At 46.8% G+C, this 24,743-nt stretch overlaps 1 protein-coding gene across 1 annotated transcript; it reads left to right on the forward strand.

The window, feature by feature from the left end:
- The first annotated feature begins 544 nt into the window (after positions 1-544).
- On the forward strand, positions 545-21,638 carry LOC117049268 (BPI fold-containing family B member 4-like). Its single transcript, XM_033154006.1, has 15 exons — positions 545-656; positions 3,622-4,183; positions 5,485-5,589; positions 6,908-7,051; positions 7,478-7,538; positions 8,121-8,181; positions 10,411-10,502; positions 12,351-12,563; positions 15,170-15,223; positions 15,714-15,884; positions 16,285-16,352; positions 16,635-16,677; positions 17,596-17,659; positions 19,893-19,969; positions 21,555-21,638. Exons 1-15 carry the CDS (start codon positions 545-547, stop codon positions 21,576-21,578), a joined length of 1,851 nt encoding a protein of 616 aa, XP_033009897.1. The 3' UTR covers positions 21,579-21,638.
- Positions 21,639-24,743: the final 3,105 nt, after the last annotated feature.

Consider the following 24,743-nt stretch of genomic DNA (forward strand, 5'->3'; position numbering starts at 1 on the left):
CTCCTTCATCCCTCCTGCCAAACACAAAAAAAGACTTTCTGGAACCTGGAGTGATCCAGGCACTTTATCCCTCTTGCTTAACTCCCGTTCCAGATTGGCAAATAATTATTTTTACTGGAATATGGCATACTGAGCCCATTATCTCCATGTCCCTGGCACTGGTTCCATGCCCGCCCCGCCACTCGCCACTAATATAAATGGCCTTTGCCACCTCTGCATTTCCAGAGCCAGGAGAAGGCGAGAGCACAGAGGCGATGGGCAGCACCAAAAACACACCGTGATCGAGAATTCGCGGAAGCAGGGCTGATTTCTCTCCTTTAACCGTTAGTTTCAGAAGGGGGCACTCAGGTAACTCAGATCTGGTCTGCAGAGTTTAACCAATTTACCTTTTAATTAGTTTTTGTAAAAATAATAATAATAATAAATTATACACCGCTTGCTTGTAAACAACAACAACCCTCAAAGTCGGTTGCAAGAAAGGTGAAACAATAAAGTTATCGATAAGAATAAAATTATCTCAGCAGGTGTGGCGGCTTCAGCCAAGATGTTACCCGTCTGGTGTGCTGCCATCTTCAGTTGCCTGCTGATGAGATCAGAGAGCCAGCTCCTTCCAACCGATGCTGTCATCCGAGTCAATAAGGGCGTATTGCATAACGGTAAGTCTAGGATGGGATGCTAGGGTTGGAATGGACCTCACAGACCAAGGTCCACCAGTTTACCTCCTACCCTAAGAAATTCTTGATGTGCAAATACCCTAAGAAAAGTGTTGATCTTGCTAACATTTCCAAAATTCCTCGGTTGCATTACCTGAGCCAGAATTTCCAGTATTTGGCGTAAGATTTCACTTTGGGTGAGTTTTGTGGTCACTCTAAGGAGCGCCACCTGGGCCGACATCCAGGTGGACATGAAGCTCAGACTGTGAGACACGTGGCAGATTCAGGGCATTCAGGAGCCCACAAAACAACGAACCTCGAAGGGTTCAGACAAGAGTGAGCCGAAGGAGCAAAGGCCTAGGGGCAGCGTTGGCTGAATGCGGGCCAAAAACTGAATGCAGACAAGACAGAGGTGTTATGTGTTTTTGTTTGTTTGTAAAAATATTTATATGCTGCTATATTGCATAAACGTATAGAATAGGTTTTTAACAGTAAAAAGAGGACAATAAAAGCACAAAAAGTTAAAAACAGCAGAGTTAATAAAACAAAAACCAGCAATCCACTCTTAATTGCCTGCCTGGGCCTGGAGGAACAGAAAAGTTGTCACCAGCCATTTAAAAGGTGGCACAGAAGGCACCTGCCGGATCTCTAGTGGCAGAGAGTTCCGCAGAACTGGGCCGATGATGCTAAAGGCTCGGTTTCTCATTGTTGTCAAACAAGCCTCACTATGGGATGCTCCTGCCCATGATCTCAGTGGTCGAGTTGGGATAGAAGTTGCTAGTTTTCGACTTCCGGCGAGGTCGCCATCACGGCGGTCGTGGGTTGCCTCGGCAGTGAGGCGACCCATCCAGCCCGGGGGTTGGAGCCCTGCCACCGCTACGCGGGGCTCCGGTGAGGCACGGGAAGAGCGTCCCGTGCCTCGGGCTCCCCAGCGGGCCCGCTAAGCTACGCGCCCTTCCCTCGCTCCCCCTGTAAAGGGGGAGTGGGGGTGAAGGGAATGCGGAGCTGGGCCATTAGGGGAAATGCCCCAACCGGGCGGAAAAGCGGCGAGAACCGGCCGTGGTGAGCGAGACGTTCTACCTGAGAGAGATGAAAGGAAAAGAAGCTGAGGGTCGTAAGTACTTAATTGGATTAACTGCTGAGTTCAAAGACTTAACGACTTAACGACCCTGGAGGCTGCAGACAAAGGCAGACCGCCTGTCTCCCTTCGGAACTGAGAAAAATAACAGATAGTGATGCTGTTGCTATTGAATGGATACATTGTTAAGACTTTTTGAGGAGTGAGACTTTATAGATCTCCCTTGGGGGAGGAAGAGGATGGAAAATATTCCTTTTGAAAGTTTTAGTCTTTGCGTCCCGGTTTCAGAGAAAATGGCCGCGAAAACTCTGAACCGAAGTGGAAAAGTACTGAGTACTGTTATATTGAAATAGAAACTGAAATTTGATACCTATGCCCATCCTCACCATGCTGGGCTATGTTTTTGAAATTGTTTTGGACTCTGAACTAACTGATGAAGAAAGGATTATTTTACTGGAACTGGAATTGATTAATCGGAAATTGAAGGTTTTGAGTGGGGGTTTGAAGGAAAATATATTTCCCACAGAGGAGACCTTCCAGATACTCGACACTATGGAAGAATGTCTGGGCAAAGAGTTGAAGGAGTTGTTTGAGAAATTGAGTGAGTTGGCATGGCGATCCCTGGAAAAAGGAGCGTTTCTCGGTGGTGGCAGCTCGAGAACGGCAAGGAATGTTATATCCAGCCCCCGAGGTGTGAGCTCGGGAGCGATGGTCAAGAAATTAAGATATTTACAAATAGAAGAATGCAGCATTGAATGGGAGAAGCCGAGAGATGAACAGTGTATCCTGATGCTCGATGCAAAGATGGTTGGGGACGGTGTCTGGCTGGTCTGGCCCTGTGGACGTATAAGAAAAAAGGACAATCCGAGGAGCGGTTCCGGTGAAAGACGGAGAAGGACACTAGACAGAGGGGGGATAGGGTGAACTTTACTAAGTATAAAATATAAATGCTTTGTTATGGTAATCTGAAATTGGAAGGTTAAGACTGTAAGCTTTATTTTAATTTTTAATAAGAAAAGGGATATGCTGAAACTTTTTGATATTAGCAACAGTTTAAGGGAAGAAGAATAATTTAGATTTAATATAAGAGCAATTTGTTAAGACCCAAAGAATTGTTATTAAGATTGTGGTTTAAGGTTCGAATTGTATTAAGTGAATAAAATTTTTCGAGAAAGGATGTTATTAAAGTAGAATAATGGATATAAAACTGAAGGAGAGAGGGTGGGGGAAGTCAATTGTTAAGATTTGGAACTAGAAGATTTTCTTAAGTGAGGAAATAAGAAGAATTGTATTTGTGTTTGTATTTGATTTATATATGTGGGTGTGGGTGTGGGTTATGTTTTGTTATGAAAATGACAATAAATTCTTATTAAAAAAAAAAGAAGTTGCTAGTTTTCAAGCATGGGCTCCAATACTGCATATACAGAAGCTCTCCCACCCCACCCCCCACCCCGAGTCAAGGGAAGCAAAGCCCACCCCATCTCTGCTGAATTATAATGTGCTTCTCTCTTCCTTAGCGGGTCATGCAAACCACTATTTTGAATAATGCTTTTTGTAAGGCAGGGGGCCCTGCAGCTGAGTTTATGAAAGCCTCTAATCTAGGCATCCCCAAACTGGGCCCTCCAGCTGTTTTGGGACTACAACTCCCATCATCCTTAGCTAACAGGACCAGTAGTCAGGGATGATGGGAATTGTAGTCCCAAAACAGCTGGAGGGCCGTGTTTGGGGATGCCTGCCCTAATCTAGCCCACCGAGCTCTGCCCTTTGCAACCCAGCCAGCCATCCTGTGCCGTTCGTGGAAGAGTTTCCCCCGAGACACAGCAAGGGGAGACCCTCCGGTTCCACCGTCCTGCCTGCCCTGATTTTTTTTCCCCTGCTTTGCTTCCACAGCCGTCTCCAGCTCAATGGCGCAAAGCAACGCCCTGCAAGGAGCCATGAGAGATTTGCCGGTCGGAGGAGGAGGAGGAGGAGGCGGGGACGGTGGCTTGCTGGGAGGCGTCCTTGGTGGCGGTGGCGGAGGGGGTCTCCTGGGAGGTGTCACCGGGGGCTTACTCGGGGGAGGAGGAGGTGGCGGCGGTCTCCTGGGAGGCGTCACCGGGGGCTTGCTTGGTGGCGGAGGAGGTGGCGGTCTCCTGGGTGGGGTCACCGGGGGCTTGCTTGGCGGCGGTGGTGGCGGTGACCCTTCTGTGGGGATGGAAGCTGCCTATGCTGCTCCTCTGGGTCCTGGGGGCAATGGCGGCGCTGGCAGTGGTCCGGGTGCTAGTGGGCTGCTCGCTCCAGGAGGCCTGCTGGGTGGCGGAGGTCTGCTTGGCACTGCAGGGATTCTGGGTGGCGGTGGCGGGCTGCTGGGCAACGGGGGCCTCCTGGGCAACGGAGGGCTTCTTGGAGGAGGAGGCGTGCTTGGCATCCTGGGAGAAGGAGGATTACTCAGCACCGTCCAGGGACTCACAGGGTAAGCAGGAGAGTCGTAATCCTCGCAACAATTAATCGGCGGCTTGTAAGGGGTGGCCACACGGGAACAGGGCCTTTTCTGCAATGGCTCCCTGTTTGTGGAGTGCTCTTCCCAGGCAGAGCCACATGTTGCCAGATGAAACCTTTCCTCTGTAACCAGGCCTTTGCCCCTTAACTATCTGTGGCCTTTTAGAAGTGGGTAGGTAGGTACGGTTTTAGTGTATCTATGGCCCGATCTACACTCATTGTTTTTAACGCTAAGAAAGAGTTAAGGAATTGTTCCGATAACCATATAGCCACATGACGTTCTGCTCTTCAACGTTATTAAAATGTGACACCAGAGGGCCCTGCAGAGCAACCAGAAACCAGGGAGACAGCGGGGAGAAAGCAAAAGAGAATGTTTCTTGTTTTAACGTTTTAGAACGATATTCCTAATACCGTTCTCATAACGTTTAAAAGGTGAGTGTAGATCCAGCCTATGTGGCGGGTTTGTTTGTAAGTAGCTTTGCATTGCCTTGGGCAAGGTAAAGCAACTAACGAATAATAATAATAATAATAATAATAATAATAATAATAATAATAATACAGTATGTGAGTCGCCTAGGCTTCAAAAGGTGCCTGCTAAAGTCACAGGAAAGTCACACTATATCAACCAAGGTAGTGGCAACAAATGTGGTGTGGCCACATTTGGAATATTGGGTACAGTTCTGGTCACCTCAGCTCAAAAAGGATATGTGCCACCAACTTGGATGGCGCTACTCAAGGACTGGTGAAATTCATGGTGGAGAGAGCACTCAAAGGCTAGTAGCCACAGTTGGAAGCAGCAATGCTTCTGAATACCAGTTGCTGGAAATTGCAGGATGAGGGAGGGCTCCTGTGCCTGGATCCTGCTTGTGGGTTTCCCATAAGAAGCATCTGATTGGCCACTGTGAGAGCAGGATGCTGGCCTAGGTGGGACCCCTTGGGCCTGATCCGGCAGGCAGCTCTTCCTCCGTTCTTATCGTCTAGTAAAATATTGTCTACACCAGTAGCTCCCAAACCTTTCTTCCCACGGACCACTTTCAAATTACTGAGAGTCTTGGAGGAGCACCTAGTCTAAGCTGTCTGGCTATCAACGACTCCTAGCCATGGTGACGGCATACTGCCTCCAGCATGAGAGGAGAGCAGCATGACCCTCAATGCCAGTTTCTGGGTACCACTAGCAGGAGTTGGCTGCTGCCTCCAAGCCCAACCTGTGAGCTTCCCGGAGGCACCTGGGGAAACAGGATGCTAATGGATGACCTGCCTGCTTCTTCCTTGCAGGCTACGAATTGTGGAGCTGACCCTTCCCAGGATCAACCTGAGACTCTTGCCTGGAATTGGGGTCCACTTGGATTTATATACCAGGGTCGCGCTCAACGGTAAGAGGTAAGCAGAGCAACTTGACCCCTGCAACTCAATACACATGTTTGCTGGCAGCTTCCTGGCTGAGGGTGTTCTTCTAAACATTACTGCAGAGGATTTTGTTTGCCCAAAGGCTCCCTAGTTTCTTAACCATATGGCGCAGGAAGGAGGAGATGCACCACACCAGCCGCTCTTTAGGCTGGCCAGAGGTTTACACTGGGCTGCTTGCACTCCTGCAGCCTCCAGCTCTTGAGTGGTGCTGGTCTTCATTCTGGACTCGCTTTCAGGAGGTAGGAGGAAGAATTACCCTGAATAGAGCAGTTTTGGGGGAGCAACCGTGGGTACTTTCAGGGCTTCCTGAATGCATCTGCTGTTGGCCAGTGAGGGAGACAGGATTCTGCTCTAGTTATACTTATGGCCTGATCCAGCAGTTGGGCTCTTATGTTCTTCTGTTAGCTGCAATGCAGAAAACAGTGAACTTTAGGTATTTACTAGGAGACTTGTACCTAGTGTTGCTTGGGAATTATAAGGAAAAAACAAACAAACAAACCTCAGTGGTTAAAATCAGTGCAATTTTGAAAAGGTTTGATCTGCCATCTTGATTCAAGCTGGCACTCATTTGTATCCCAGCATAGAAGAAAACCTGCCCCTTGATCTCAGGAACCACCATGATAAATTCGGTTATGATATCTTACGAAGTGTCCGAATGCACAACAAACAGCTTTCCGCGGTATATAGTAGGTTAATTTAGAAAACCCCGGAGCAATTCACAAATCAAATTGTCAAACACATAACAGAATGTAACATAAAAATCATCTTCAACCTTGAAACAGCAAGTTGGAACAATTCCATATAGACGGTTCTGCAAACCCAGTTTTCCTCAGCCTAATTGGCAATAACCTCAAAGGCTGAGTGAAAAATGTCCTCAATAGCCACAATATGTCCACAGTATTAGTGGTGACTGATGGATCTCCAGAGGCAGAGAGTTTCACTACGAGGGGAATGCAACAGAAAAGGCCTTTGACCGGCTCGCTGTTCCTTGCCTTCACTTAGTGGTGGCATCCCAAGCATACCCGCCTCCAATGAAAATGCTTCAACTGGCTCATCCATCTTACAGATGTGGGAAGTACAACCTCCTCCCAACAACTTAAAAACAGCCTTCCCCAACCTAGTGCCCTCCAGATGTTTTGGACCACAGCTGCATCAGTCAGCATGGCTGTATGATGATGGGGATGATGGGAGCTGTCATCCAAACCCTTTGGAAGACCCCAGGATGGGGAAGGCTATTAAAAGCATCATACAAAGAAGCTTCAGCAGAGTCTCTCTTTTCGTTCCAATGCAGTCTCCTTGGATTCCTTGACATCGCAGTGGAGGTGAACCTCACGGCCATTGTCCGCCTGACCATGGATGGCACGGGCTACCCCAAGCTGGTGATCGACCACTGTGACACCCTTCTTGGAGGCATTAAAATCAGACTCCTTAGAGGGTGAGTTGCATCCATCTGGCCAACCTGACGTCTTATGGGGTTGGGGGTGGAGCGACTCCCTTATTTATTCCAGGGATGAGGTTGGTGGGCCAGATCCTGCTGTCCCCTGGTGTACCCTGGGTGGGTCACTTTGACACAGCGGCAGATGAAGTGCCCCCCCCCCTTTGCAGACTGGCTTCAAACTCAGGCTGGTTTGCAGAGGAGAAAGTTCCCTCACCCATGCTTAGGGTATTTGAGAATTTCGGTAACACTCTTGCAGTTTTCATGTCCATCTGTGTTCAGGATTGAGAATCAGTCAAGCAAATTCATTGGTTTTCATTCACATCTTGCTTGTTTTTAAGACTACAGACAATACTTAATTAATTACTTCTTCTTGGGTGGTTTTTTGGGGGGTAATTTTTTCTTTTTTTCTCCCCCCCCCCCCAGCCTACTCCCTATCGTGGATAATTTATTGGCACGTGTCCTTAACAAGCTGCTTCCAGAACTGGTAAGTGATCAGCCAGGGCACCTATAATCCAATGTGCAATGGGATCTGGCTCAGGAAATGAATTAGGAAAGAAATATACTTGTAGGAATTCAATGTAGTTCCTAGCTTGGAGACCAAACTCTGCCCTTGTGAGATAAGTTACAGGAAGGTAGCCGTGTTGGTCTGCCATAGTCAAAACAAAATAAAATAATTCTTTCCAGTAGCACCTTAGAGACCAACTAAGTTTGTTCTTGGCATGAGCTTTCGTGTGCAGGTATCTGAAGAAGTGTGCATGCACACGAAAGCTCATACCAATAACAAACTTAGTTGGTCTCTAAGGTCCTACTGGAAGTATTTTTTTATTTATTTTGTGAGATAAGTCTTTGATGTCTGGAGAAATGAGATGAATAAAGAGAACCGTAAGATGCACATATTAAATTTTGGAAAAGGCATAAATAAAAATAATAAAAAAGAGATGGTCTTTGACAAAACTTAAAAGGAAGAAGAAGAAAAATAACTGCGAGCACAATTGCTTTGCATATATTACAATTTGATTCCTGACATTTTGCCACAAGCGTCTCATTAGAGCATTGAATTTTTCAGCTGTGTCCAGTCCTAGACATCACCCTGGGCCTAGTCAACGATCAGCTGGGACTTGTGAACTGTAAGTGTCTCTTGTTGTTCCTTCTGCCGTCCCATTCTTTCATATGGATGATCTGACTGCACCTTCCCATACCCTCCAACATTTCTCCAATGAAAATAGGGACGTCCCATTCCATAATGATATTTTTACTATTTATACCCCACACATCTGACTGGGTTGCCTCAGCCCTTCTGGGCAGCTTCCAACATATATAAAGACACAATTAAACATTAAAAACAAACTCTTCCCTATGCAGGCTTGCCTTCAGATGGCTCAGAAGTCGAATAACTCCATACCCTCTAACATTTCTCCAATAAAAACAGGGACATCCTAAGGAAAAGCAGGACATTCCGGGATCAGATCAGAAACCGGGACAGCTTCTCTAAATCAGGGATGTCCCTGTAAAGTAGGGACACTTAGAGAGTCTGCCTTCCATCCCCAAAAGAGATTCAATGCTGCTCTCCAACATTTTCCTTCCCTGCTCACAGGATGCTGATGATAACATTTGAGGGCTAAATTGCAACCGAGTTATCTATTTTGAGTGAGGTGTTCCCAGAATTCCTTGAGTTTTTTGGGGGAGGGAGAGAATTTCCTCGTTCTGGATTCTAGAGCTACGCAAATGATTGAGCCAGATCCTGCACTGAAGCAGCCCCTTTTTTGTGGAGATTCGGGCTTTGGCCCAGTCAGGTGGAGAAGCAGCTCCGTGCAGGATTGAACCATCCTGGCTGTAGTGTAGTTGGGAGTGGGGAGGCGGCGGAACAGTGTCTCCATAAATTAGGGCATTAAAAATGAATAAGGACCCCAGATTAGGTAGTTGGGGGAACTGTGCACAGCAGCACTCAGTTCTTCTCTTACGGATGTTTGTAAGGTGATTTTGAAAGCAAGAGTTGGTATCCTGGTGAGTTCCCAGTTCCCAGGTCTGGGGCTGACACAGCAGAACTTCCCAGCAGATGTCTCTTCTAAGAGCTGGGTTGGCCTGTGTCCAACTCTCTGCTGCTTTTGATGGCTCCCACAACCTGTGGCCATAGAATCACAGCATCATAGAATTAAACAAGTGACCCCCAAAGGTCATTCTAACACCTTGCAATGCAGAAATCTCAGCTAAAGCATCCATGGCAGGTGGCCACCCAACCTCTATTTAAAAAGCTCCAGTGAAGGAGAGTTGTGAGGTTTGGAGCTTTCAGGGTTAAATAAGCTCAACAGTACACCCCTCCCACAGGGAAGATGTGTCACAACATCTGGGCTATCTGCTGTATACGATGTCTATGTGATTTGTGACACACTGTTTATTGTCAGTCCTACTTTTGCTTTTGAGCGGAGCAGAGCAGAGGTGTCCTCCGTGAGCCCCGGAAAGAATGTCCGTGATTTACATGCCTGTAATTAAAGCTGCTTGACTTGAAACAAGCCAGACGTTGTGGGAGTTTAATTGCCGGCACGAAAGGCACACATACCGTTGCGCAAGAAGAAGTTTGAAGTTTGAACAACTCTGCAAAAGCACTGGAGAAGCAGGGAAACGCAGACGGAAGCGTAGCTGGACACCACTCCAAGTGCTAAACTGGTTTTGAGGCTTTTCCAGTTAAAACCAAAAGCCCAACAAGAGTCTATGTCAGGGACTGGGCAGAGGAGGAACGGTGGAGACCGCCTCCCCCAGCCTGACCCTTCCAGAGAAGAAGAAGACAGTTCAGAATTACAGCAGGGGCTTGGGGGAGGTCACAGCTCAGAGGCAGATGAGGGGGAAAGCTGGGAAATGGGAGAGGTGGAGGAACAAGAGGAACTACCAGGAGGGCAACAGCTGATGGACACAGCGTCTTTAGAAAGCATTCCAGACCACCACCACCGCGGCTCCCAGAACCCGGCGAGCCTTGAAAGTAGGAGAGGAAATGCTCAGAAGCAAAGGGCCCTCAGTACCACCCGTAGAGGACATGATGATGAATAAGGAAGTGGGAGAAAAATGGGGTGGAGAATCACTCAGGACAATGCCATTATTCCAAGAGGTTGCGTTCCAAGCCTCTCTCTTTTCCTTGTCTTATCCGTTCCTGGCAACCTGGCATGGGGGCTGTTTCCTCTGCTGCCTGACAGCCCACCACCTTCCAGAGGTGTCTATTCCACTGTCAAACAGCTCTTGCCATCAGAAGGTTCTTCCTAATGCTAAGTCAGAACCCCCTGATTATGGGAGCCTGTGGAGCTATTGACAATCCAAAGCATGAGAAATCCTAAATTCTTTCTCCTTCCGTTTCTCTTTCCTCCCAGCTCTGGTCCCTCTGGGTATATTGGGAAGTGTCCAGTACACTGTCTCCAGCCTTCCACTCGTGACAGGACATTTCCTGGAAATTGATTTGAATGTAAGTCCAAATTTGCTGAGGTGGATCTTGATGGTGCGGCGGCCCCTGCGTGGATTGGCTCCGACTCTTCCCTGGCTCCGCAAAGTCACCTGATTTGCTTGACTGTGGGTTTTGGCCAACTTCCGCCATGGGAGTGGGCCTTGAATCTGGCTCTCCTTGCTCTGCTCCTGTTGAACTCACTGGAGGGGGTGATAATGGGAGAGGGATGAGTCCTTTGTCCTATTATTTTCCTTTATCACTGTTTGCAAAACATCAAGCAATGGATGGGAACACCAGGGAACGTAGATGCATTGGGTGCCATGAGGCAGACTTCAAACTTTCAATCTTGCACAAGTTTTCCAGATGGGCAAATAAACAAGGAGGCGGGGAGTGTTGGGAAGGCCATTCCTTCTTTTGCTTCCATGTGTTTGTGTGTGAGAGGGGGAGGGAGCTTTGTGTCTCTCCCCTGGGGACGGACAGAGGGAAATCTAAGCACAAAGGTGGAAGGGAGGGAAGGAAGGAGGTCAATGGGGTTCACACTGTGTGAAGTTCCTCAAGGTTTGGGAACCCGATGCCTTAAACCCGTCTGTTTATTTCCTGGTGGAAATCTTCTCTATTCCTGTTTTGCAACATGCTTTTTGGGGGAGAAGGAGCAATAACAAAACGGTGCATGTGGTGTGTGTGTGTGTGTGTGTGTGTACAGGCACCGGTGAAGAAAGGAGGGGCAGGTGCTCCACAAGCAGACAGAAGGGTGGAGGGAATTTAAAACCAGGATGAAGTCATGGAAGCCCTAACTCCAGGTTTCAAAACTTTTGTTATCTGTGCACAAAGCGGTCAGGTATGGACCTGTGGAGGTCAGCAGAGGACAAAACGAAAGCAGAAAACGTGGATGTTCAGGTGCGGTGAGGATGAGCCCTAGGAAAGGGGTGTAACAAGCAGTTCTTTGCCTTGACTGGGTGAGCCTGAAGTCTTAGCACTTCCAGTCACAGATCTCCTTCCAGGATGGCTCTGGACAAATTTGTGACACCTCAGCCGGTTGCATCGCCTGAGGACAGAGAATGTCCCAGCCTGGGATGCAGAAGAGGGCAGCTCTTTATTCCAGGGCTCTGCATGGCATCTTTTGCCCTTTTGCAAAGGATAACGGGATAGTGTCCCTCTTAAGTAAGAACATGAGAATAGCCTGGTGGATCAGGCCAATGGCCCATCTAGTCCAGCATCCTGTTCTCACAGCGGCCAACCAGATGCCCGTTATGGGAAACCCACAAGGAGGACCCAAGGGCAAGAGCAAATTTCTCCTCTCCTGTGGTCTCCAGAAACTGGTGTTCAGAAGCATTGGTGCCTTCAGCTTTGGAGGGCAGAGCAGAGCCATTGTGGTTAGTAGCCAATGACAGTGTAAGACTTCACTGGCACCCCCAGAAATTTAGCAGCTCTGGCCAAAAAGCCTGGGTTGACTGGAGAGTTGGGCCAGGCTGGGAAATTTCAGCAGCCAGGATTATTCAGCTAGTGCAGGGGTCCCCAAACTAAGGCCCGGGGGCCGGATGCGGCCCAGTCGCCTTCTAAATCTGGCCCGCGGACATTCCGGGAATCAGCGTGTTTTTACATGAGTAGAATGTGTGCTTTTATTTAAAATGCATCTCTGGGTTATTTGTGGGGCATAGGAATTTGTTCATATATTTTTTTTTTCAAAATATAGTCCGGCCCCCCACAAGGTCTGAGGGACGGTGGACCGGCCCCTTGCTGAAAAAGTTTGCTGACCCCTGGACTAGTGTTTCCTGCCACCTTCCTTAGATGACCTTGAAAACCTCCTCAAAGCTAAGATTCCACCCAAAATGGGACTGGCTGCCTCACATCCTTGTTCCTTCCCTCTAGACTGCGGTTGGGCAGGTGGCCGGACCCCTCCTCAACTACCCGCTGGGCAAGCCCGAAGCTCCCCCCTTGCCGCCAAGGGTGCCCATGCCCGCCATGCCCCCCATGGCCGACACAACCAACTCCCAGCTGGGACTCTCGGTCAACTTCCTCAGCTCCGTTGTGGCTGTCCTGCAGAAGCAAGATGCCCTGAACATCGACATCTCGGATGGGATGGTGAGTTGGGAGGCAGATTCTGCGGGGGCATCTCTTGGCACCTCCCAGGCAGGGTGGGAAGCAGAAGGCATGGGGGGGGTGTGGCATTCAGAAAACTAGACCCTTGTTTTCCAAATTCGCCCGCCTCACCCCAAGTGCCAAATCTTTGCTTTTGGTTATGTAGTTGAAAGGCAGGGCACTCTGCAATGCAGAAATCAACCGCTTCTCGTTTTAATGTGAAGCTTCTTAGTACTCCCCAAAACAGTATAGGAACTGGAGCACACCATTCCTTTGAAATTCACCTTTGCTCTAATTTTGGGAAGCACTCCTGCACCCAAAAAGTGCAGCAAGAGTCGGTCTTGTGTACTGGCTAGAGTGTCACGCTAGTACCTGGGAGACCAGAGTTCGAATCCCCGTTTGGCCGTGAAGCCCAATCGGTGTAACTTTGAGCCAGTCACTGCCTCTCAGCCTAATGTCCCTCACTGGGTAGTTGTGGGGATTACAGGAGGTGGAGGAGAACCATGTATTATGTCTTGAGCTCCTCTGAGAAAAAAGTGGGGTGCACTACTACTACTACTAATTATAATATAGATGCATTCTATTAGGGCAAGCTGTGCATGAAAAAGTATAGGCTTGTGAACATATCACACTCAAATCTGTCGTATTAAATGAAATTGCTTGCAAAAAAAAATGTGTATCTGAAGCAAAACTGCATGCAGAGCTATGTACATATATTAATGGAAATATACACTAAACGCTGGTGAATTTTTGTGCAACCATTCCTTTAAATGCAAACTCCTGCAGAACTGTGGGGAACTAAACTTGAGCTGGGGGAAATGGAAAGAAAGAAAAAATGACAGATTGGTCCATCCCTTGCACTCTTTGTAAGTTCAAAAGCACTCTCCTCTTTGCAGGATATTGAGGTATCTCCCTGGCAAATAGCTACAGAGCCTGGGGGTAAATCTTGGCAAGCCTGTATTCAGATTGAGCCCCATGTGGCTGAGGAATAAATAAACATTAGAAGAGCTGGCTGCTGGATCAGGCCAGTGGCCCACCTAGTCCAGCATCCTGTTCTCACAGTGGCCAAGTAGGTGCCTCCATGGGGAGCCCACAAGCAGGACTCGAACCCAAGATCCCTTTCCTCTCCTGTGGTTTTCCAGCAACTGGGATTCAGAAGCATTGCTGCCTCCAACTGTGGAGGCAGAGCCAGCTCTCTCCTTCTTCGTGAATTTGTCCAATCCTCTTTTAAAACCATCTACCTTAGTCACCACGGTACTTTTTTGGCGCCTGCTAAAAACAGCGGGTAGCACTGTGGGTTAAACCACAGAGCCTAGGGCTTGCCCATCAGAAGGTCGGCGGTTCGAATCCCCGCGACGGGGTGAGCTCCCGTTGCTCGGTCCCTGCTCCTGCCCACCTAGTAGTTCGAAAGCATGTCAAAGTGCAAGTAGATAAATAGGTACAGAGGACAGGGTCACACTTCAAAATGACCTTAACAGATTAGAGAACTGGGCCAGAGCAAACAAGATGAATTTTAACAGGGAGAAATGTAAAGTACTACACTTGGGCAAAAAAAATGAAAGGCACAAATACAGGATGGGTGACACCTGGCTTGAGAGCAGTACATGTGAACAGGATCTAGGAGTCTTGGTAGACCATAAACTTGACATGAGTCAACAGTGTGATGCAGCAGCTAAAAAAGCCAATGCAATTCTGGGCTGCATCAATATAGCATCTAGATCAAGGGAGGTAATAGTACCACTGTATTCCGCTCTGGTCAGACCTCACCTGGAATACTGTCTCCTGTTCTGGGCACCACAGTTCAAGAAGGATACTGACAAGCTGGAACGTGTCCAGAGGAGGGCAACCAAAATGGTCCAAGGCCTGGAAACAATGCCTTATGAGGAATGGCTTAAGGAGCTGGGTATGTTTAGCCTGGAGAAGAGAAGGTTAAGGGGTGATATGATAGCCATGTTCAAATATATAAAAGGATGTCATATAGAGGAGGGTGAAAGGTTGTTTTCTGCTGCTCCAGAGAAGCGGATAGGGAGCAATGGATTCAAACTACAAGAAAGAAGATTCCACCGAAACATTAGGAAGAACTTCCTGACAGTAAGAGCTGTTCAGCAGTGGAATTTGCTGCCAAGGAGTGTGGCGGAGTCTCCTTCTTTGGAGGTCTTTAAGCGGAGGCTTGACAGCCATCTGTCAGGAATGCTTTGATGGTGTTTCCTGCTTGGCAGGGGGATGGACTGGATGGCCCTGGTGGTCTCTTCCAACTCTTTGATTCTATGATTCTATGCTCTGGCGGGAAGGTAAACAGCGTTTCTGTGCGCTGCTCTGGTTTGCCAGAAGTGGCTTAATCATGCTGGCCACATGACCCGGAAGCTGTACGCCGTCTCCCTTGGCCAATAAAACGAGATGAGCGCCGCAACCCCAGAGTCATCCGTGACTGGACCTAACGTTCAGGGGTCCCCTTTACCTTTACCTTAGTCACCACCACTGCCTCTTGCAGGAGGGAGTTCCATAGTTTAACGATGCGCTGCATGAAGAAGTAAGATAACTAGCAAAGAGCCGGGGAATCTGCATTATCTTTAGCCCATTTTCTTTCCCCCTTCCTTCCTTCTCCCCAGTTCCCTGAGCTTCCTCCTCTGACGACATCGACTCTCGGGGCCTTGATTCCTTCGGTGAGTCCACTCAGTTGTTGCTGTGCTGCCTGGATCTGAGCTCTGCCCGGGGCATCTGGGTGTGCTTCAGTTTAGTTTTACCTTCACAGGTGAACTTTTGAATCCAAGAAGCCTCAGGTGGGGGGGGGGAAGCTGTGAAAAGCGCGCTGCAATAATTCCATTGGCACCCAGTTAAAAACAACAAGAAGAAGATTCTCCATTGCCTGGTTCCTGCATAAAACCGAACTAATAACTGCAAGGACAGAAAGGGCAACTGAAACAAAAGGACTGTTTGCCACTAAGATGTCATTGCAAAAATACCTGTACAGGTATCATAAATTCAAAGACAACCACAAAGCAAACACACCCATTAGCCCTACATAAATTCTTTCACTTCAGTCCCAAGAGATTTTAAGGGATATCTACAGCAGGCTTCCCCAACCCGGTGCCCTCCAGACATAGGTAGGCTATAAACGCAACAAGCAAGTAATAAAGCAAACATGGCTTGCAGGTGTTCCAGATGTTCCCAGAGCCGCGCTCCCTCCTTCTGAAGGTGTCGGTCCCTGATGTTCCAGTAGTGAAGCTGCAGAAAGACAAGGGCCTGATCCACCTCACGGCCAGCGCTGAAATACTGGCGTCGAAACCAAATGACGCTCATCAATCTCTCTGCACCCTGGACATTGTGAGTATCGAGAAATGACGGGCTCACTCCTTCCCACTTTCCCTCCCTCTGGAATAGGCTATCTTTTTTATTGCGTTTTACATTGCAAATTTAAATTCAAACAATAAACATCATCACCATCATCATTTAGGATTCCCTGAATCCTTTGACTCCCCTCCACCCTTCCATGGTTTCAATCCTTATCCAGTGCTTCCCTTATTTTCTCTGTTTTTCTTGAATAATCCAATTTTACCTTAGTTTTCGGTACATTACACTCAAATTCTGCCAAAGTTTTTAGTTGTTTACAATGTTCTCTTAAGCGCATTGTCAGTTTCCCCCATTCCTTCTTAAAAGTTCTTCTCGCGTGGAATCAGGAAGGGCTTGGTTAAGAAACGAACCATTTCCCAATTTTTCACCACAGGACACAACTTTGCTGGCCTCGTTTTCCGTTGAGGACAACAAACTGAAAATCAGCGTTGCTCTTGAGAAGTAAGTGCGGCGTTTCTTAACTTATGGGCACTTATATTTTAAGTGTTATAATGTGATTGTTTTGTTACACGTCTTAATTAGGAATGTTTATATTTCAACATTTGTGGAATTGGTTTATAGACTTGTAAACTGCTTAGAAGCCAATTTTGTTTCTAAATGGTTTTTATTAATGAAAATAATACTTGAAGATCTCCAGTGACATGACCCCTCCCTGGAGCCAACGAAGGTTGTCTGGATCCCCAATGACTACTCTTACTTCTTCTTCTTCTTCTTCTTCTGTAGGTCCCATCTCTCGGTGGCTTCCTCATCCCTTGGGAAATTTGATGTAAGAATATATTATATCTATTTCTTTATTCAGAGCATTTGTACCAGCTCTTCAGCCAAAAAAGGCTCCCTGAGTGGCTTACGTACAATCAAAACAAGATGGTCCCTACTCAGAGGCTTAAATTCTTTTTTAAAAAGGGGGGGGGGAGAGAAATGGCAGCTATTTTCACTGCTGGTGGAAATGTTCAAAGATTTTTGGTTTTTGGAGTGAAATATATGAAAGATTAAAGAAGATGCTTAAGTGTACGTTTGGGGGGGGAAAACCAGAGGTCTTCTTATTAAGTATAACTCCTGAAAATATTCCGGAGGATAGGAAAAATATTCTTTTGTATGTGTGCGCAGCAGCCAGGTTACTCATAGCCCAAAATTGGAAAGGGGAGAAAATTCCAACAATTCAAGAATGGTTGATTGAATTGGTGGAATTCATGAATTTGGCTAAGATGACGGCAGCAATTCGAAATATATCCAAAAAAAGATCTAAGGCTGAGTGGAAATATGTGGAAGACTATCTGAAAAAAAAGGCATAAGAACGGATTTGGTGATTTGCTTAGATTGAGATATATGTGGGGAGACTTATATTAAAATGTGAGCTATTTATTTAGTTATATATTTTTCAATTATTGTCTAAGGTATAGCAAGTTTTGTTTTATTATTAAGGGAAGCGATATACAGACAATTGGAAGCCAATTTTTAATTGTTATTCATAATTCTTTGCTTTTTTCCGTGTGTTTTGTTTTTTCATATATTATTTTTTGTGGATTACTATGTCTAGATTATATGCTTTTGGGGTTTTTTGTTTTTTGTTTATTTGTTTCTATTGGTTGATTTTATCGATACTATTGCTACAGGTATGTCATGATCTTTGACGAGAACAGTAAACTTATCAACTGAACTGAAATCGCTTCTTTTGTTGACGCAGGTGTCTCTCATGGAGGGGCTGGTCAACAAGATTTTTGATGTTGCCTTCCTTCCCGCTATGAATGGTAAGGACGTTCTACAAAAACCCTGATTTGACACCCCAACAACTTTCTTTCGCGCTGCATGAAAATTCAGAGCGGAACTCATTGGGTGCCAACCCATGTGCAGTTCAGACTGCAGCCTTGGAGACATCTTTTGCTCAGAGAGCTGATATGAGATGGGAGTGGAGTGCAGGGATGTCGCAGGTAGCCATGAAATTGGATCCCTGGATAAAAATTGCTTTGCTGCAGGGATGGAGAAGAGCCACGGTGTGCTGGTCCCGTGGGTTACCCGAGAGGCGAGGTCCAAGTCCGGTCCGTGGTCAAAGGTTCAGCATAGAGACAGTCCGTAGTAGCTGAAGCTGGGTGCAGGGCAGGGAGTCAGGCGAAGTCAGGGACAGGTATGCAGGCAGGGAACCAGGGCGGATCAGGAGCTCAGGCAGGAAAGCAAGAAAGGTCTCAAGCAGAAACTAGCAACCAACAATGTTGCTCCCGCAACCCGGGGCGGGGTTGTTGTTGTTGTTGTTCAGTCGTTCAGTCGTGTCCGACTCTTTGTGACCCCATGGACCAGAGCACGCCAGGCACGCCTATCCTTCACTGCCTCCCGCAGTTTGGCCAAACTCATGTTAGTAGCTTCGAGAACACTGTCCAACCATGTCGTCCTCTGTCGTCCCCTTCTCCTTGTGCCCTCCATCTTTCCCAACATCTTTTCCAGGGAGTCTTCTCTTCTCATGAGGTGGCCAAAGGGGCGGGGTCTGGCTGCCTTTTATCTAGAACTGGGTAATGGATGGTCCCGATCCCCTGGCGACTCATTCCCTCGCCTCGCCTGGAGGCGAGCACTCCTCCTGCGAGTACTCAGGTCTCTCCTTCTATCAGCCCTGAGTCTCTGCAGCTTGGGAGATGCCTGTGGGTTACAGGACCCAGGAGTCGACTCAGCCCCAGCCGGCAGTGGGCCAGCTGATGGCAACGAGGTATCCCCTGCACCTGGAACCAAGGCAGACTCAGGCCCTAGACTCGGCTCAGCCGATGTCCCAGGCAGAGGGTCCGGCGCAGGCTGCGACTCCTCCAGCTCCAAGTCCGAGCCCGAGTCCCAGGCCACCACACACAGCTCAGTGAAATGAAATAAACAGAGAGGTGATTTGTTGGAAAAACGTAGGTAGTTTCATAGAAGAAGGTCGGACGTGAAAGGGTCCAGCTTAGCCACAAGTGCAATAGTAATCAGGATGGTATTTTGATAGAAAACAGCAATGTTCATCCGTAAATAATAAATTATAAATTATAAATAAATATATTATTATTATTTGCCCAGACACTGAGGTCCAGTGCTGAGGGCCTTCTGGTGGTTCCCTCGCTGCGAGAAGCCAAGTTACAGGGAACCAGGCAGAGGGCCTTCTCGGTAGTGGCACCCACCCTGTGGAACGCCCTCCCACCAGATGTCAAAGAGGAAAACAACTACCAGACTTTTAGGAGACATCTGAAGGCAGCCCTGTTTAGGGAAGCTTTTAATGTTTAATAGATTATTGTATTTTAATGTTCTGTTGGAAGCCGCCCAGAGTGGCTGGGGAAACCCAGCCGGATGGGCGGGGTATAAATAATAAATTATTATTATTGTGCAAAGGTCTTCCACTCCCTATTCTGGTCCAATAAATGTTGACAGTCTTATTATTTTTTATAAATAGGGGCAGGTTTGAACCAGAAAGAATGGAAAATAGAGAAATTTGTTCTTGGAAGGCCCAGCTCATATTTGCTACAGCCCAGTGCATTTTGGAGACTCTGGTTTCCTCTTCAGGAGAAATCTGAAACTCTCAAATTCTGTAGAAGCCGCTTGCACAAATCTTGCTGCTCATCTGACACCAGGGGCAGGCAGCTCCATTCCTACAACCTGCAGAATTTGAAAGCTTTAGATCACTCTAAAGAAGGCTGTCCCATCCCGAAAGGTGCTGACCCAAAAAGGTCTTCCCAAATCTTGTTACGCTTCCCTTTGGGATCCCTCGTTTCTTCTTTCCCCCGAGGGAATAATCAAACCTGCCTCTTTCTGCAGGTGATATTCTGTGGCAGATATTAGAACAATACAATATTTATCAAAAAATATCTACACTGCCAACATTGTGGGGAAATACCATGGATGCGAACAGCAGAAAATCAACAGTAAAATTGCATTTGTGAAGCAAATACAAAATAAATAAGATGAGACAACCTCATCGCCTACAGTTTCCCCTTCATACTAGAAAACTAATATTTTTCTCCTTTCTGGCTGCAGGTGTGTTAGGTAACGGAGTTCCTCTCCCCAAACTGCTGAATATAGACTTTGACAACGCTGACATTGATGTCATTGAAGTAAGTGCACCAACTCTGATCATTCCTGGTGGCATTCTGTCACACGGCTTAATTGTCACGACAGGCTTAAGCTCATTCCCAAAGAAGCATTTGCCGCCTGAAGACTTTTAAATTGACTTCCTAGCAGAAAGTGCCTGGAGTTCGTTTGAGAATTCTAAGAAACCAAAAAGTACAGTTTGGAAATCAGTGGTTAAACTCAGTGTGGTTCTGAAGGGTTTAGTCCGCTATGTTGCTTCAAACTGGTACCCAATTGTATTAAGACATAGAGAAAATCCTGCACCTTGATCTCAGGAACCATCATGCAAATTTAAAAACAAAATAAAATAAAAAATTCTTTCCAGTAGCACCTTAGAGACCAACTAAGTTTGTTCTTGGTATGAGCTTTCGTGTGCATGCACACTTCTTCAGATACACTGAAACAGAAGTCACCAGACCTTTATATATATAGTGAGGGAGTGGGGAGGAGTATTACTCAGAAGGGTGGTGGGAATGGGTGATCAGCTGATAGGTGTGGAAAACCTGTTGACGACTCTTGACGACTGCAATTGGTCTTACAGGGAAAGGCAAGGGGTGAGATGGCTAAAGATGAGCAATTAAATAGTCCTGATTTTGCTCATCTTCCAACATTGTGTATGCAATCAAATGCCAACAGTGCCCTTCAGCTCTCTTTTTGGACAAGCAGGCCAAACCCTACGCCAAAGGATAAATGGACATAAATCTGATATCAGGAATCACAAGACAGAGAAACCAGTAGGAGAACACTTCAGTCTCCCAGGACATTCTATACAAGATCTCAAAGTAGCTGTCTTACTACAAAGGAATTTCAGAAATAGACTGGAAAGACAAGTTGCTGAATTGCAACTCATTACCAAACTCAAAACCACGGAGAGACCTGGTCTGAACAAAGACATTGGATTCTTATCTCATTATACATGACAAAGCTATCTTTAGCCATCTCACCCCTTGCTTTTTCCTGTAAGACCAATTGCAGTCGTTAACAATCGCCAACAGGTTTTCCACACCTATCAGCTGATCACCCATTCCCACCACCCCTCTGAGTAATACCCCTCCCCACTCTCTCAATATATATAAGGGTCTGGTGACTTCTGTTTCAGTGTATCTGAAGAAGTGTGCATGCACACGAAAGCTCATACCAAGAACAAACTTAGTTGGTCTCTAAGGTGCTACTGGAAGGATTTTTTTTTTATTTATTTTTTTACTATGGCAGACCAACACGGCTACCTACCTGTAAATGCAAATTTCAGTTACAGTTTCTTAAATTTGGTTAAATTTGGGGTTTTGAAAGTTTCAGCCCACCATCTTGATTCAAAATGGCATCCAATTATATCCAAACAGAGACAAAAATTTGTTCCTTGATGCCAGGAACTGCCATGCAGAATTTGGTCACAATATCTTGTAATACTGCTATATCCTGGATTACGTCGGCCTTTGGCCTGTTCCTCCAGAGTCCGGGCTCCTTTTGTGTTCTTATCAATCCACTAACAAGGACGTTGGACCAGAGCTGTGGGTGGGGGGGGGGTCCCAGATTTGAGAACTGAAACTCTTGCTTTCACCCTTTTCACAGGACCTGCTTGTGTTGTCTGCGTGAGTCGAAAAGGAGACAAGAAGATACTCAGTGGAGCACAAGGGCAGTCGGAGAAGAGGCCAGCTAGTTGCAGACCAAGTTCCCCCAAAGCATCGTCTTCCAAACTGTACAATACATTTGAAACACAGACTGGGTTTCAAGCGCAGGAAGATTCCACCAGGATCCTGTCACTCATGAGATCGTGGCATTTCCTTTGTTCCCTTCCGCTCTGCCATTTCCGAGAGTGTGCACACACGCACACGCACACACGCACTGCATTTCTTGCATTGTTTTAATAAACTGTTTCTGCTTTCCACTGCATTTGGAGTGACCTTGAGTCTCTTTAGAGTCATTGCGAAAAAACAAGCAAACATCTGGCAGTGATGAAATGAGGACAGATGGATGGTCACTTGGAGTGCCTGTTGACTTGATAGCAAACACAAGGATCTGTGCCAATGATGCAGCTCTTTAGTTTTTCTAAAACTTGCTTCTTTTAGTGATAGAATCATAGAGTTGGAAGGGACCCAAGGGTAATCTAGTCCAACCCCCTGCCATGCCATGCCATGCCATGCAGTGACTAGATGGGCCACTGGCCTGATCCCGCAGGCTCTTTTTACCTTCTTAGAGAATGTAGCACAGTGGCAGAGCCCCTCCTTTGCATACAGAAGGTCCCACATTCAGTCCCCCGCATCTCCAGTTAGAAAGATCAGACAGTGTGTGATGGTGGGGAGCCTCTTTCCCTCTGTCTACAACCCTGGAGAGCCATCCATTACAAGTCAGAGTAATGAGCTAGAGGGCCAAATGGTCAGGCACAAAGCATCTTCCCAGCTTCCTTTGTCACCGCCTCCCTCTAGCATCTGGCTCAGGTGAGAAAGGTGGAAGGGGCACCAGCGGGCTCAGGTGAGTCCCTCGGTGTTCAGAAGCATACAAGGATGTTTTCATAGAATCATAGAATCCTAGAGTTGGAAGAGACCCCAAGGGCCATCCAGTCCAACCCCCTGCCAAGCAGGAAACACCATCAAAGCATTCCTGACAGATGGCTGTCAAGACTCCGCTTCAAGACCTCCAAAGAAGGAGACTCCACCACACTCCTTGGCAGCAAATTCCACTGCCAAACAGCTCTCACTGTCAGGAAGTTCTTCCTAATGTTTAGGTGGAATCTTCTTTCTTGTAGTTTGAATCCATTGCTCCGTGTCCGCTTCTCTGGAGCAGCAGAAAACAACCTTTCTCCCTCCTCTATATGACATCCTTTGATATATTTGAACATGGCTATCATGTCACCCTTTAACCTTCTCTTCTCCAGGCTAAACATACCCAGCTCCCTAAGCCGTTCCTCATAAGGCATCATTTCCAGGCCTTGGACCATTTTGGTTAGAAGAGACCCCAAGGGCCATCCAGTCCAACCCCCTGCCAAGCAGGAAACCCCATCAAAGCTTTCCTGACAGATGGCTGTCAAGCCTCCGCTTAAAGACCTCCAAAGAAGGAGACTCCACCACACTCCTTGGCAGCAAATTCCACTGCCAAACAGCTCTCACTGTCAGGAAGTTCTTCCTAATGTTTAGGTGGAATCTTCTTTCTTGTAGTTTGAATCCATTGCTCCGTGTCCGCTTCTCTGGAGCAGCAGAAAACAACCTTTCTCCCTCCTCTATATGACATCCTTTGATATATTTGAACATGGCTATCATGTCACCCTTTAACCTTCTCTTCTCCAGGCTAAACATACCCAGCTCCCTAAGCCGTTCCTCATAAGGCATCATTTCCAGGCCTTGGACCATTTTGGTTAGAAGAGACCCCAAGGGCCATCCAGTCCAACCCCCTGCCAAGCAGGAAACCCCATCAAAGCATTCCTGACAGATGGCTGTCAAGCCTCCGCTTAAAGACCTCCAAAAAAAGGAGACTCCACCACACACTCCTTGGAAGCAAATTCCACTGTCAAACAGCTCTTACTGTTTTAGGTCCCTCCTTACAAGTCACTGCCTGGATAGCTTAGGTCAGCCTTCGTCTACCTTGCGATGGGCTGCAACTCCCACCTGCCCCAACACAAGCACATCAGGATCAAGTTTGGATTGGCAGGCTCTGGTACATGGGGGGGGGGACACATGGGGGCAGGAATGGTGGGAACTTGAGTCCTAGCTCCTGCCCAAAATCAAAAATGCAGAGGCTCTCACTTGTAAGTAAGAAGGATCTTTATTCAGGCAAGTAATTTTACAGGCTCAGGGACACCTAGAGAGCACCAGGTTACGAAGACTGGCTAAGATTGAGCCTGGACTTTTTCTTTTATTTTGAAGAGATGGATATATTTCAAAAATGGGCACCCTGACCCATAGATAACTTTTCAGCTTTTCTCTGTAGCCTTGGGTTTACTTGTATGATGGTCAACCATAAGGACCATCTCCTTGAACATCTCACTCCTTGACCAATAGGAGAAAAAAAGGTTGAAGAGTAAAAACAAAATAAAACATAAAAAAATTCCTACCAGTAGCACCTTAGAGACCAACTAAGTTTGTTCTTGGTATAAGCTTTCATGTGCATGCACACTTCTTCAGATACACTGAAACAGAAGTCACCAGACCCTTATATATAGTGAGGGAGTGAACAGGAGTGTTACTCAGAAGGGTGGTGGGAATGGGGGATTGGCTGATGGGTGTGGAAAACCTGTTGATGACTCTTAATGACTGCAATTGGTCTTACAGGAAAAAGCAAGGGGTGAGATGGCTAAAGATAGCTTTGTCATGTATAATGAGATAAGAATCCAATATTCAGACCAGGTCTTTCCATGGTTTTAAGTATGGTAATGAGTTGCAATTCAGCAACTTCTCTTTCCAGTCTATTTCTGAAATTCTTTTTTTAATAAGACAGCTACTTTGAGATCTTGTATAGAATGTCCTGGGAGATTGAAGTGTTCTCCTACTGGTTTCTCTGTCTTGTGATTCCTGATATCAGATTTATGTCCATTTATCCTTTGGCGTAGGGTTTGGCCTGTTTGTCCAATATAGAGAGCTGAAGGGCACTGTTGGCATTTGATTGCATACACAATGTTGGAAGACGAGCAATTAAATAGCCCTGAGATGGTATGTTTGATGTTGTTGGGACCAGTAATGGCGTTCTCCGGGTTTATGTGGCAGCAAAGTTGGCATCTGGGTTTATTGCAGGCTCTGGTACCAGTGTCCATGTTGAGTCCTGTTGTTG

The sequence above is a fragment of the Lacerta agilis genome, chromosome 6 (assembly GCF_009819535.1).
Source record: "Lacerta agilis isolate rLacAgi1 chromosome 6, rLacAgi1.pri, whole genome shotgun sequence".
Lineage (NCBI taxonomy): Eukaryota > Metazoa > Chordata > Lepidosauria > Squamata > Lacertidae > Lacerta > Lacerta agilis.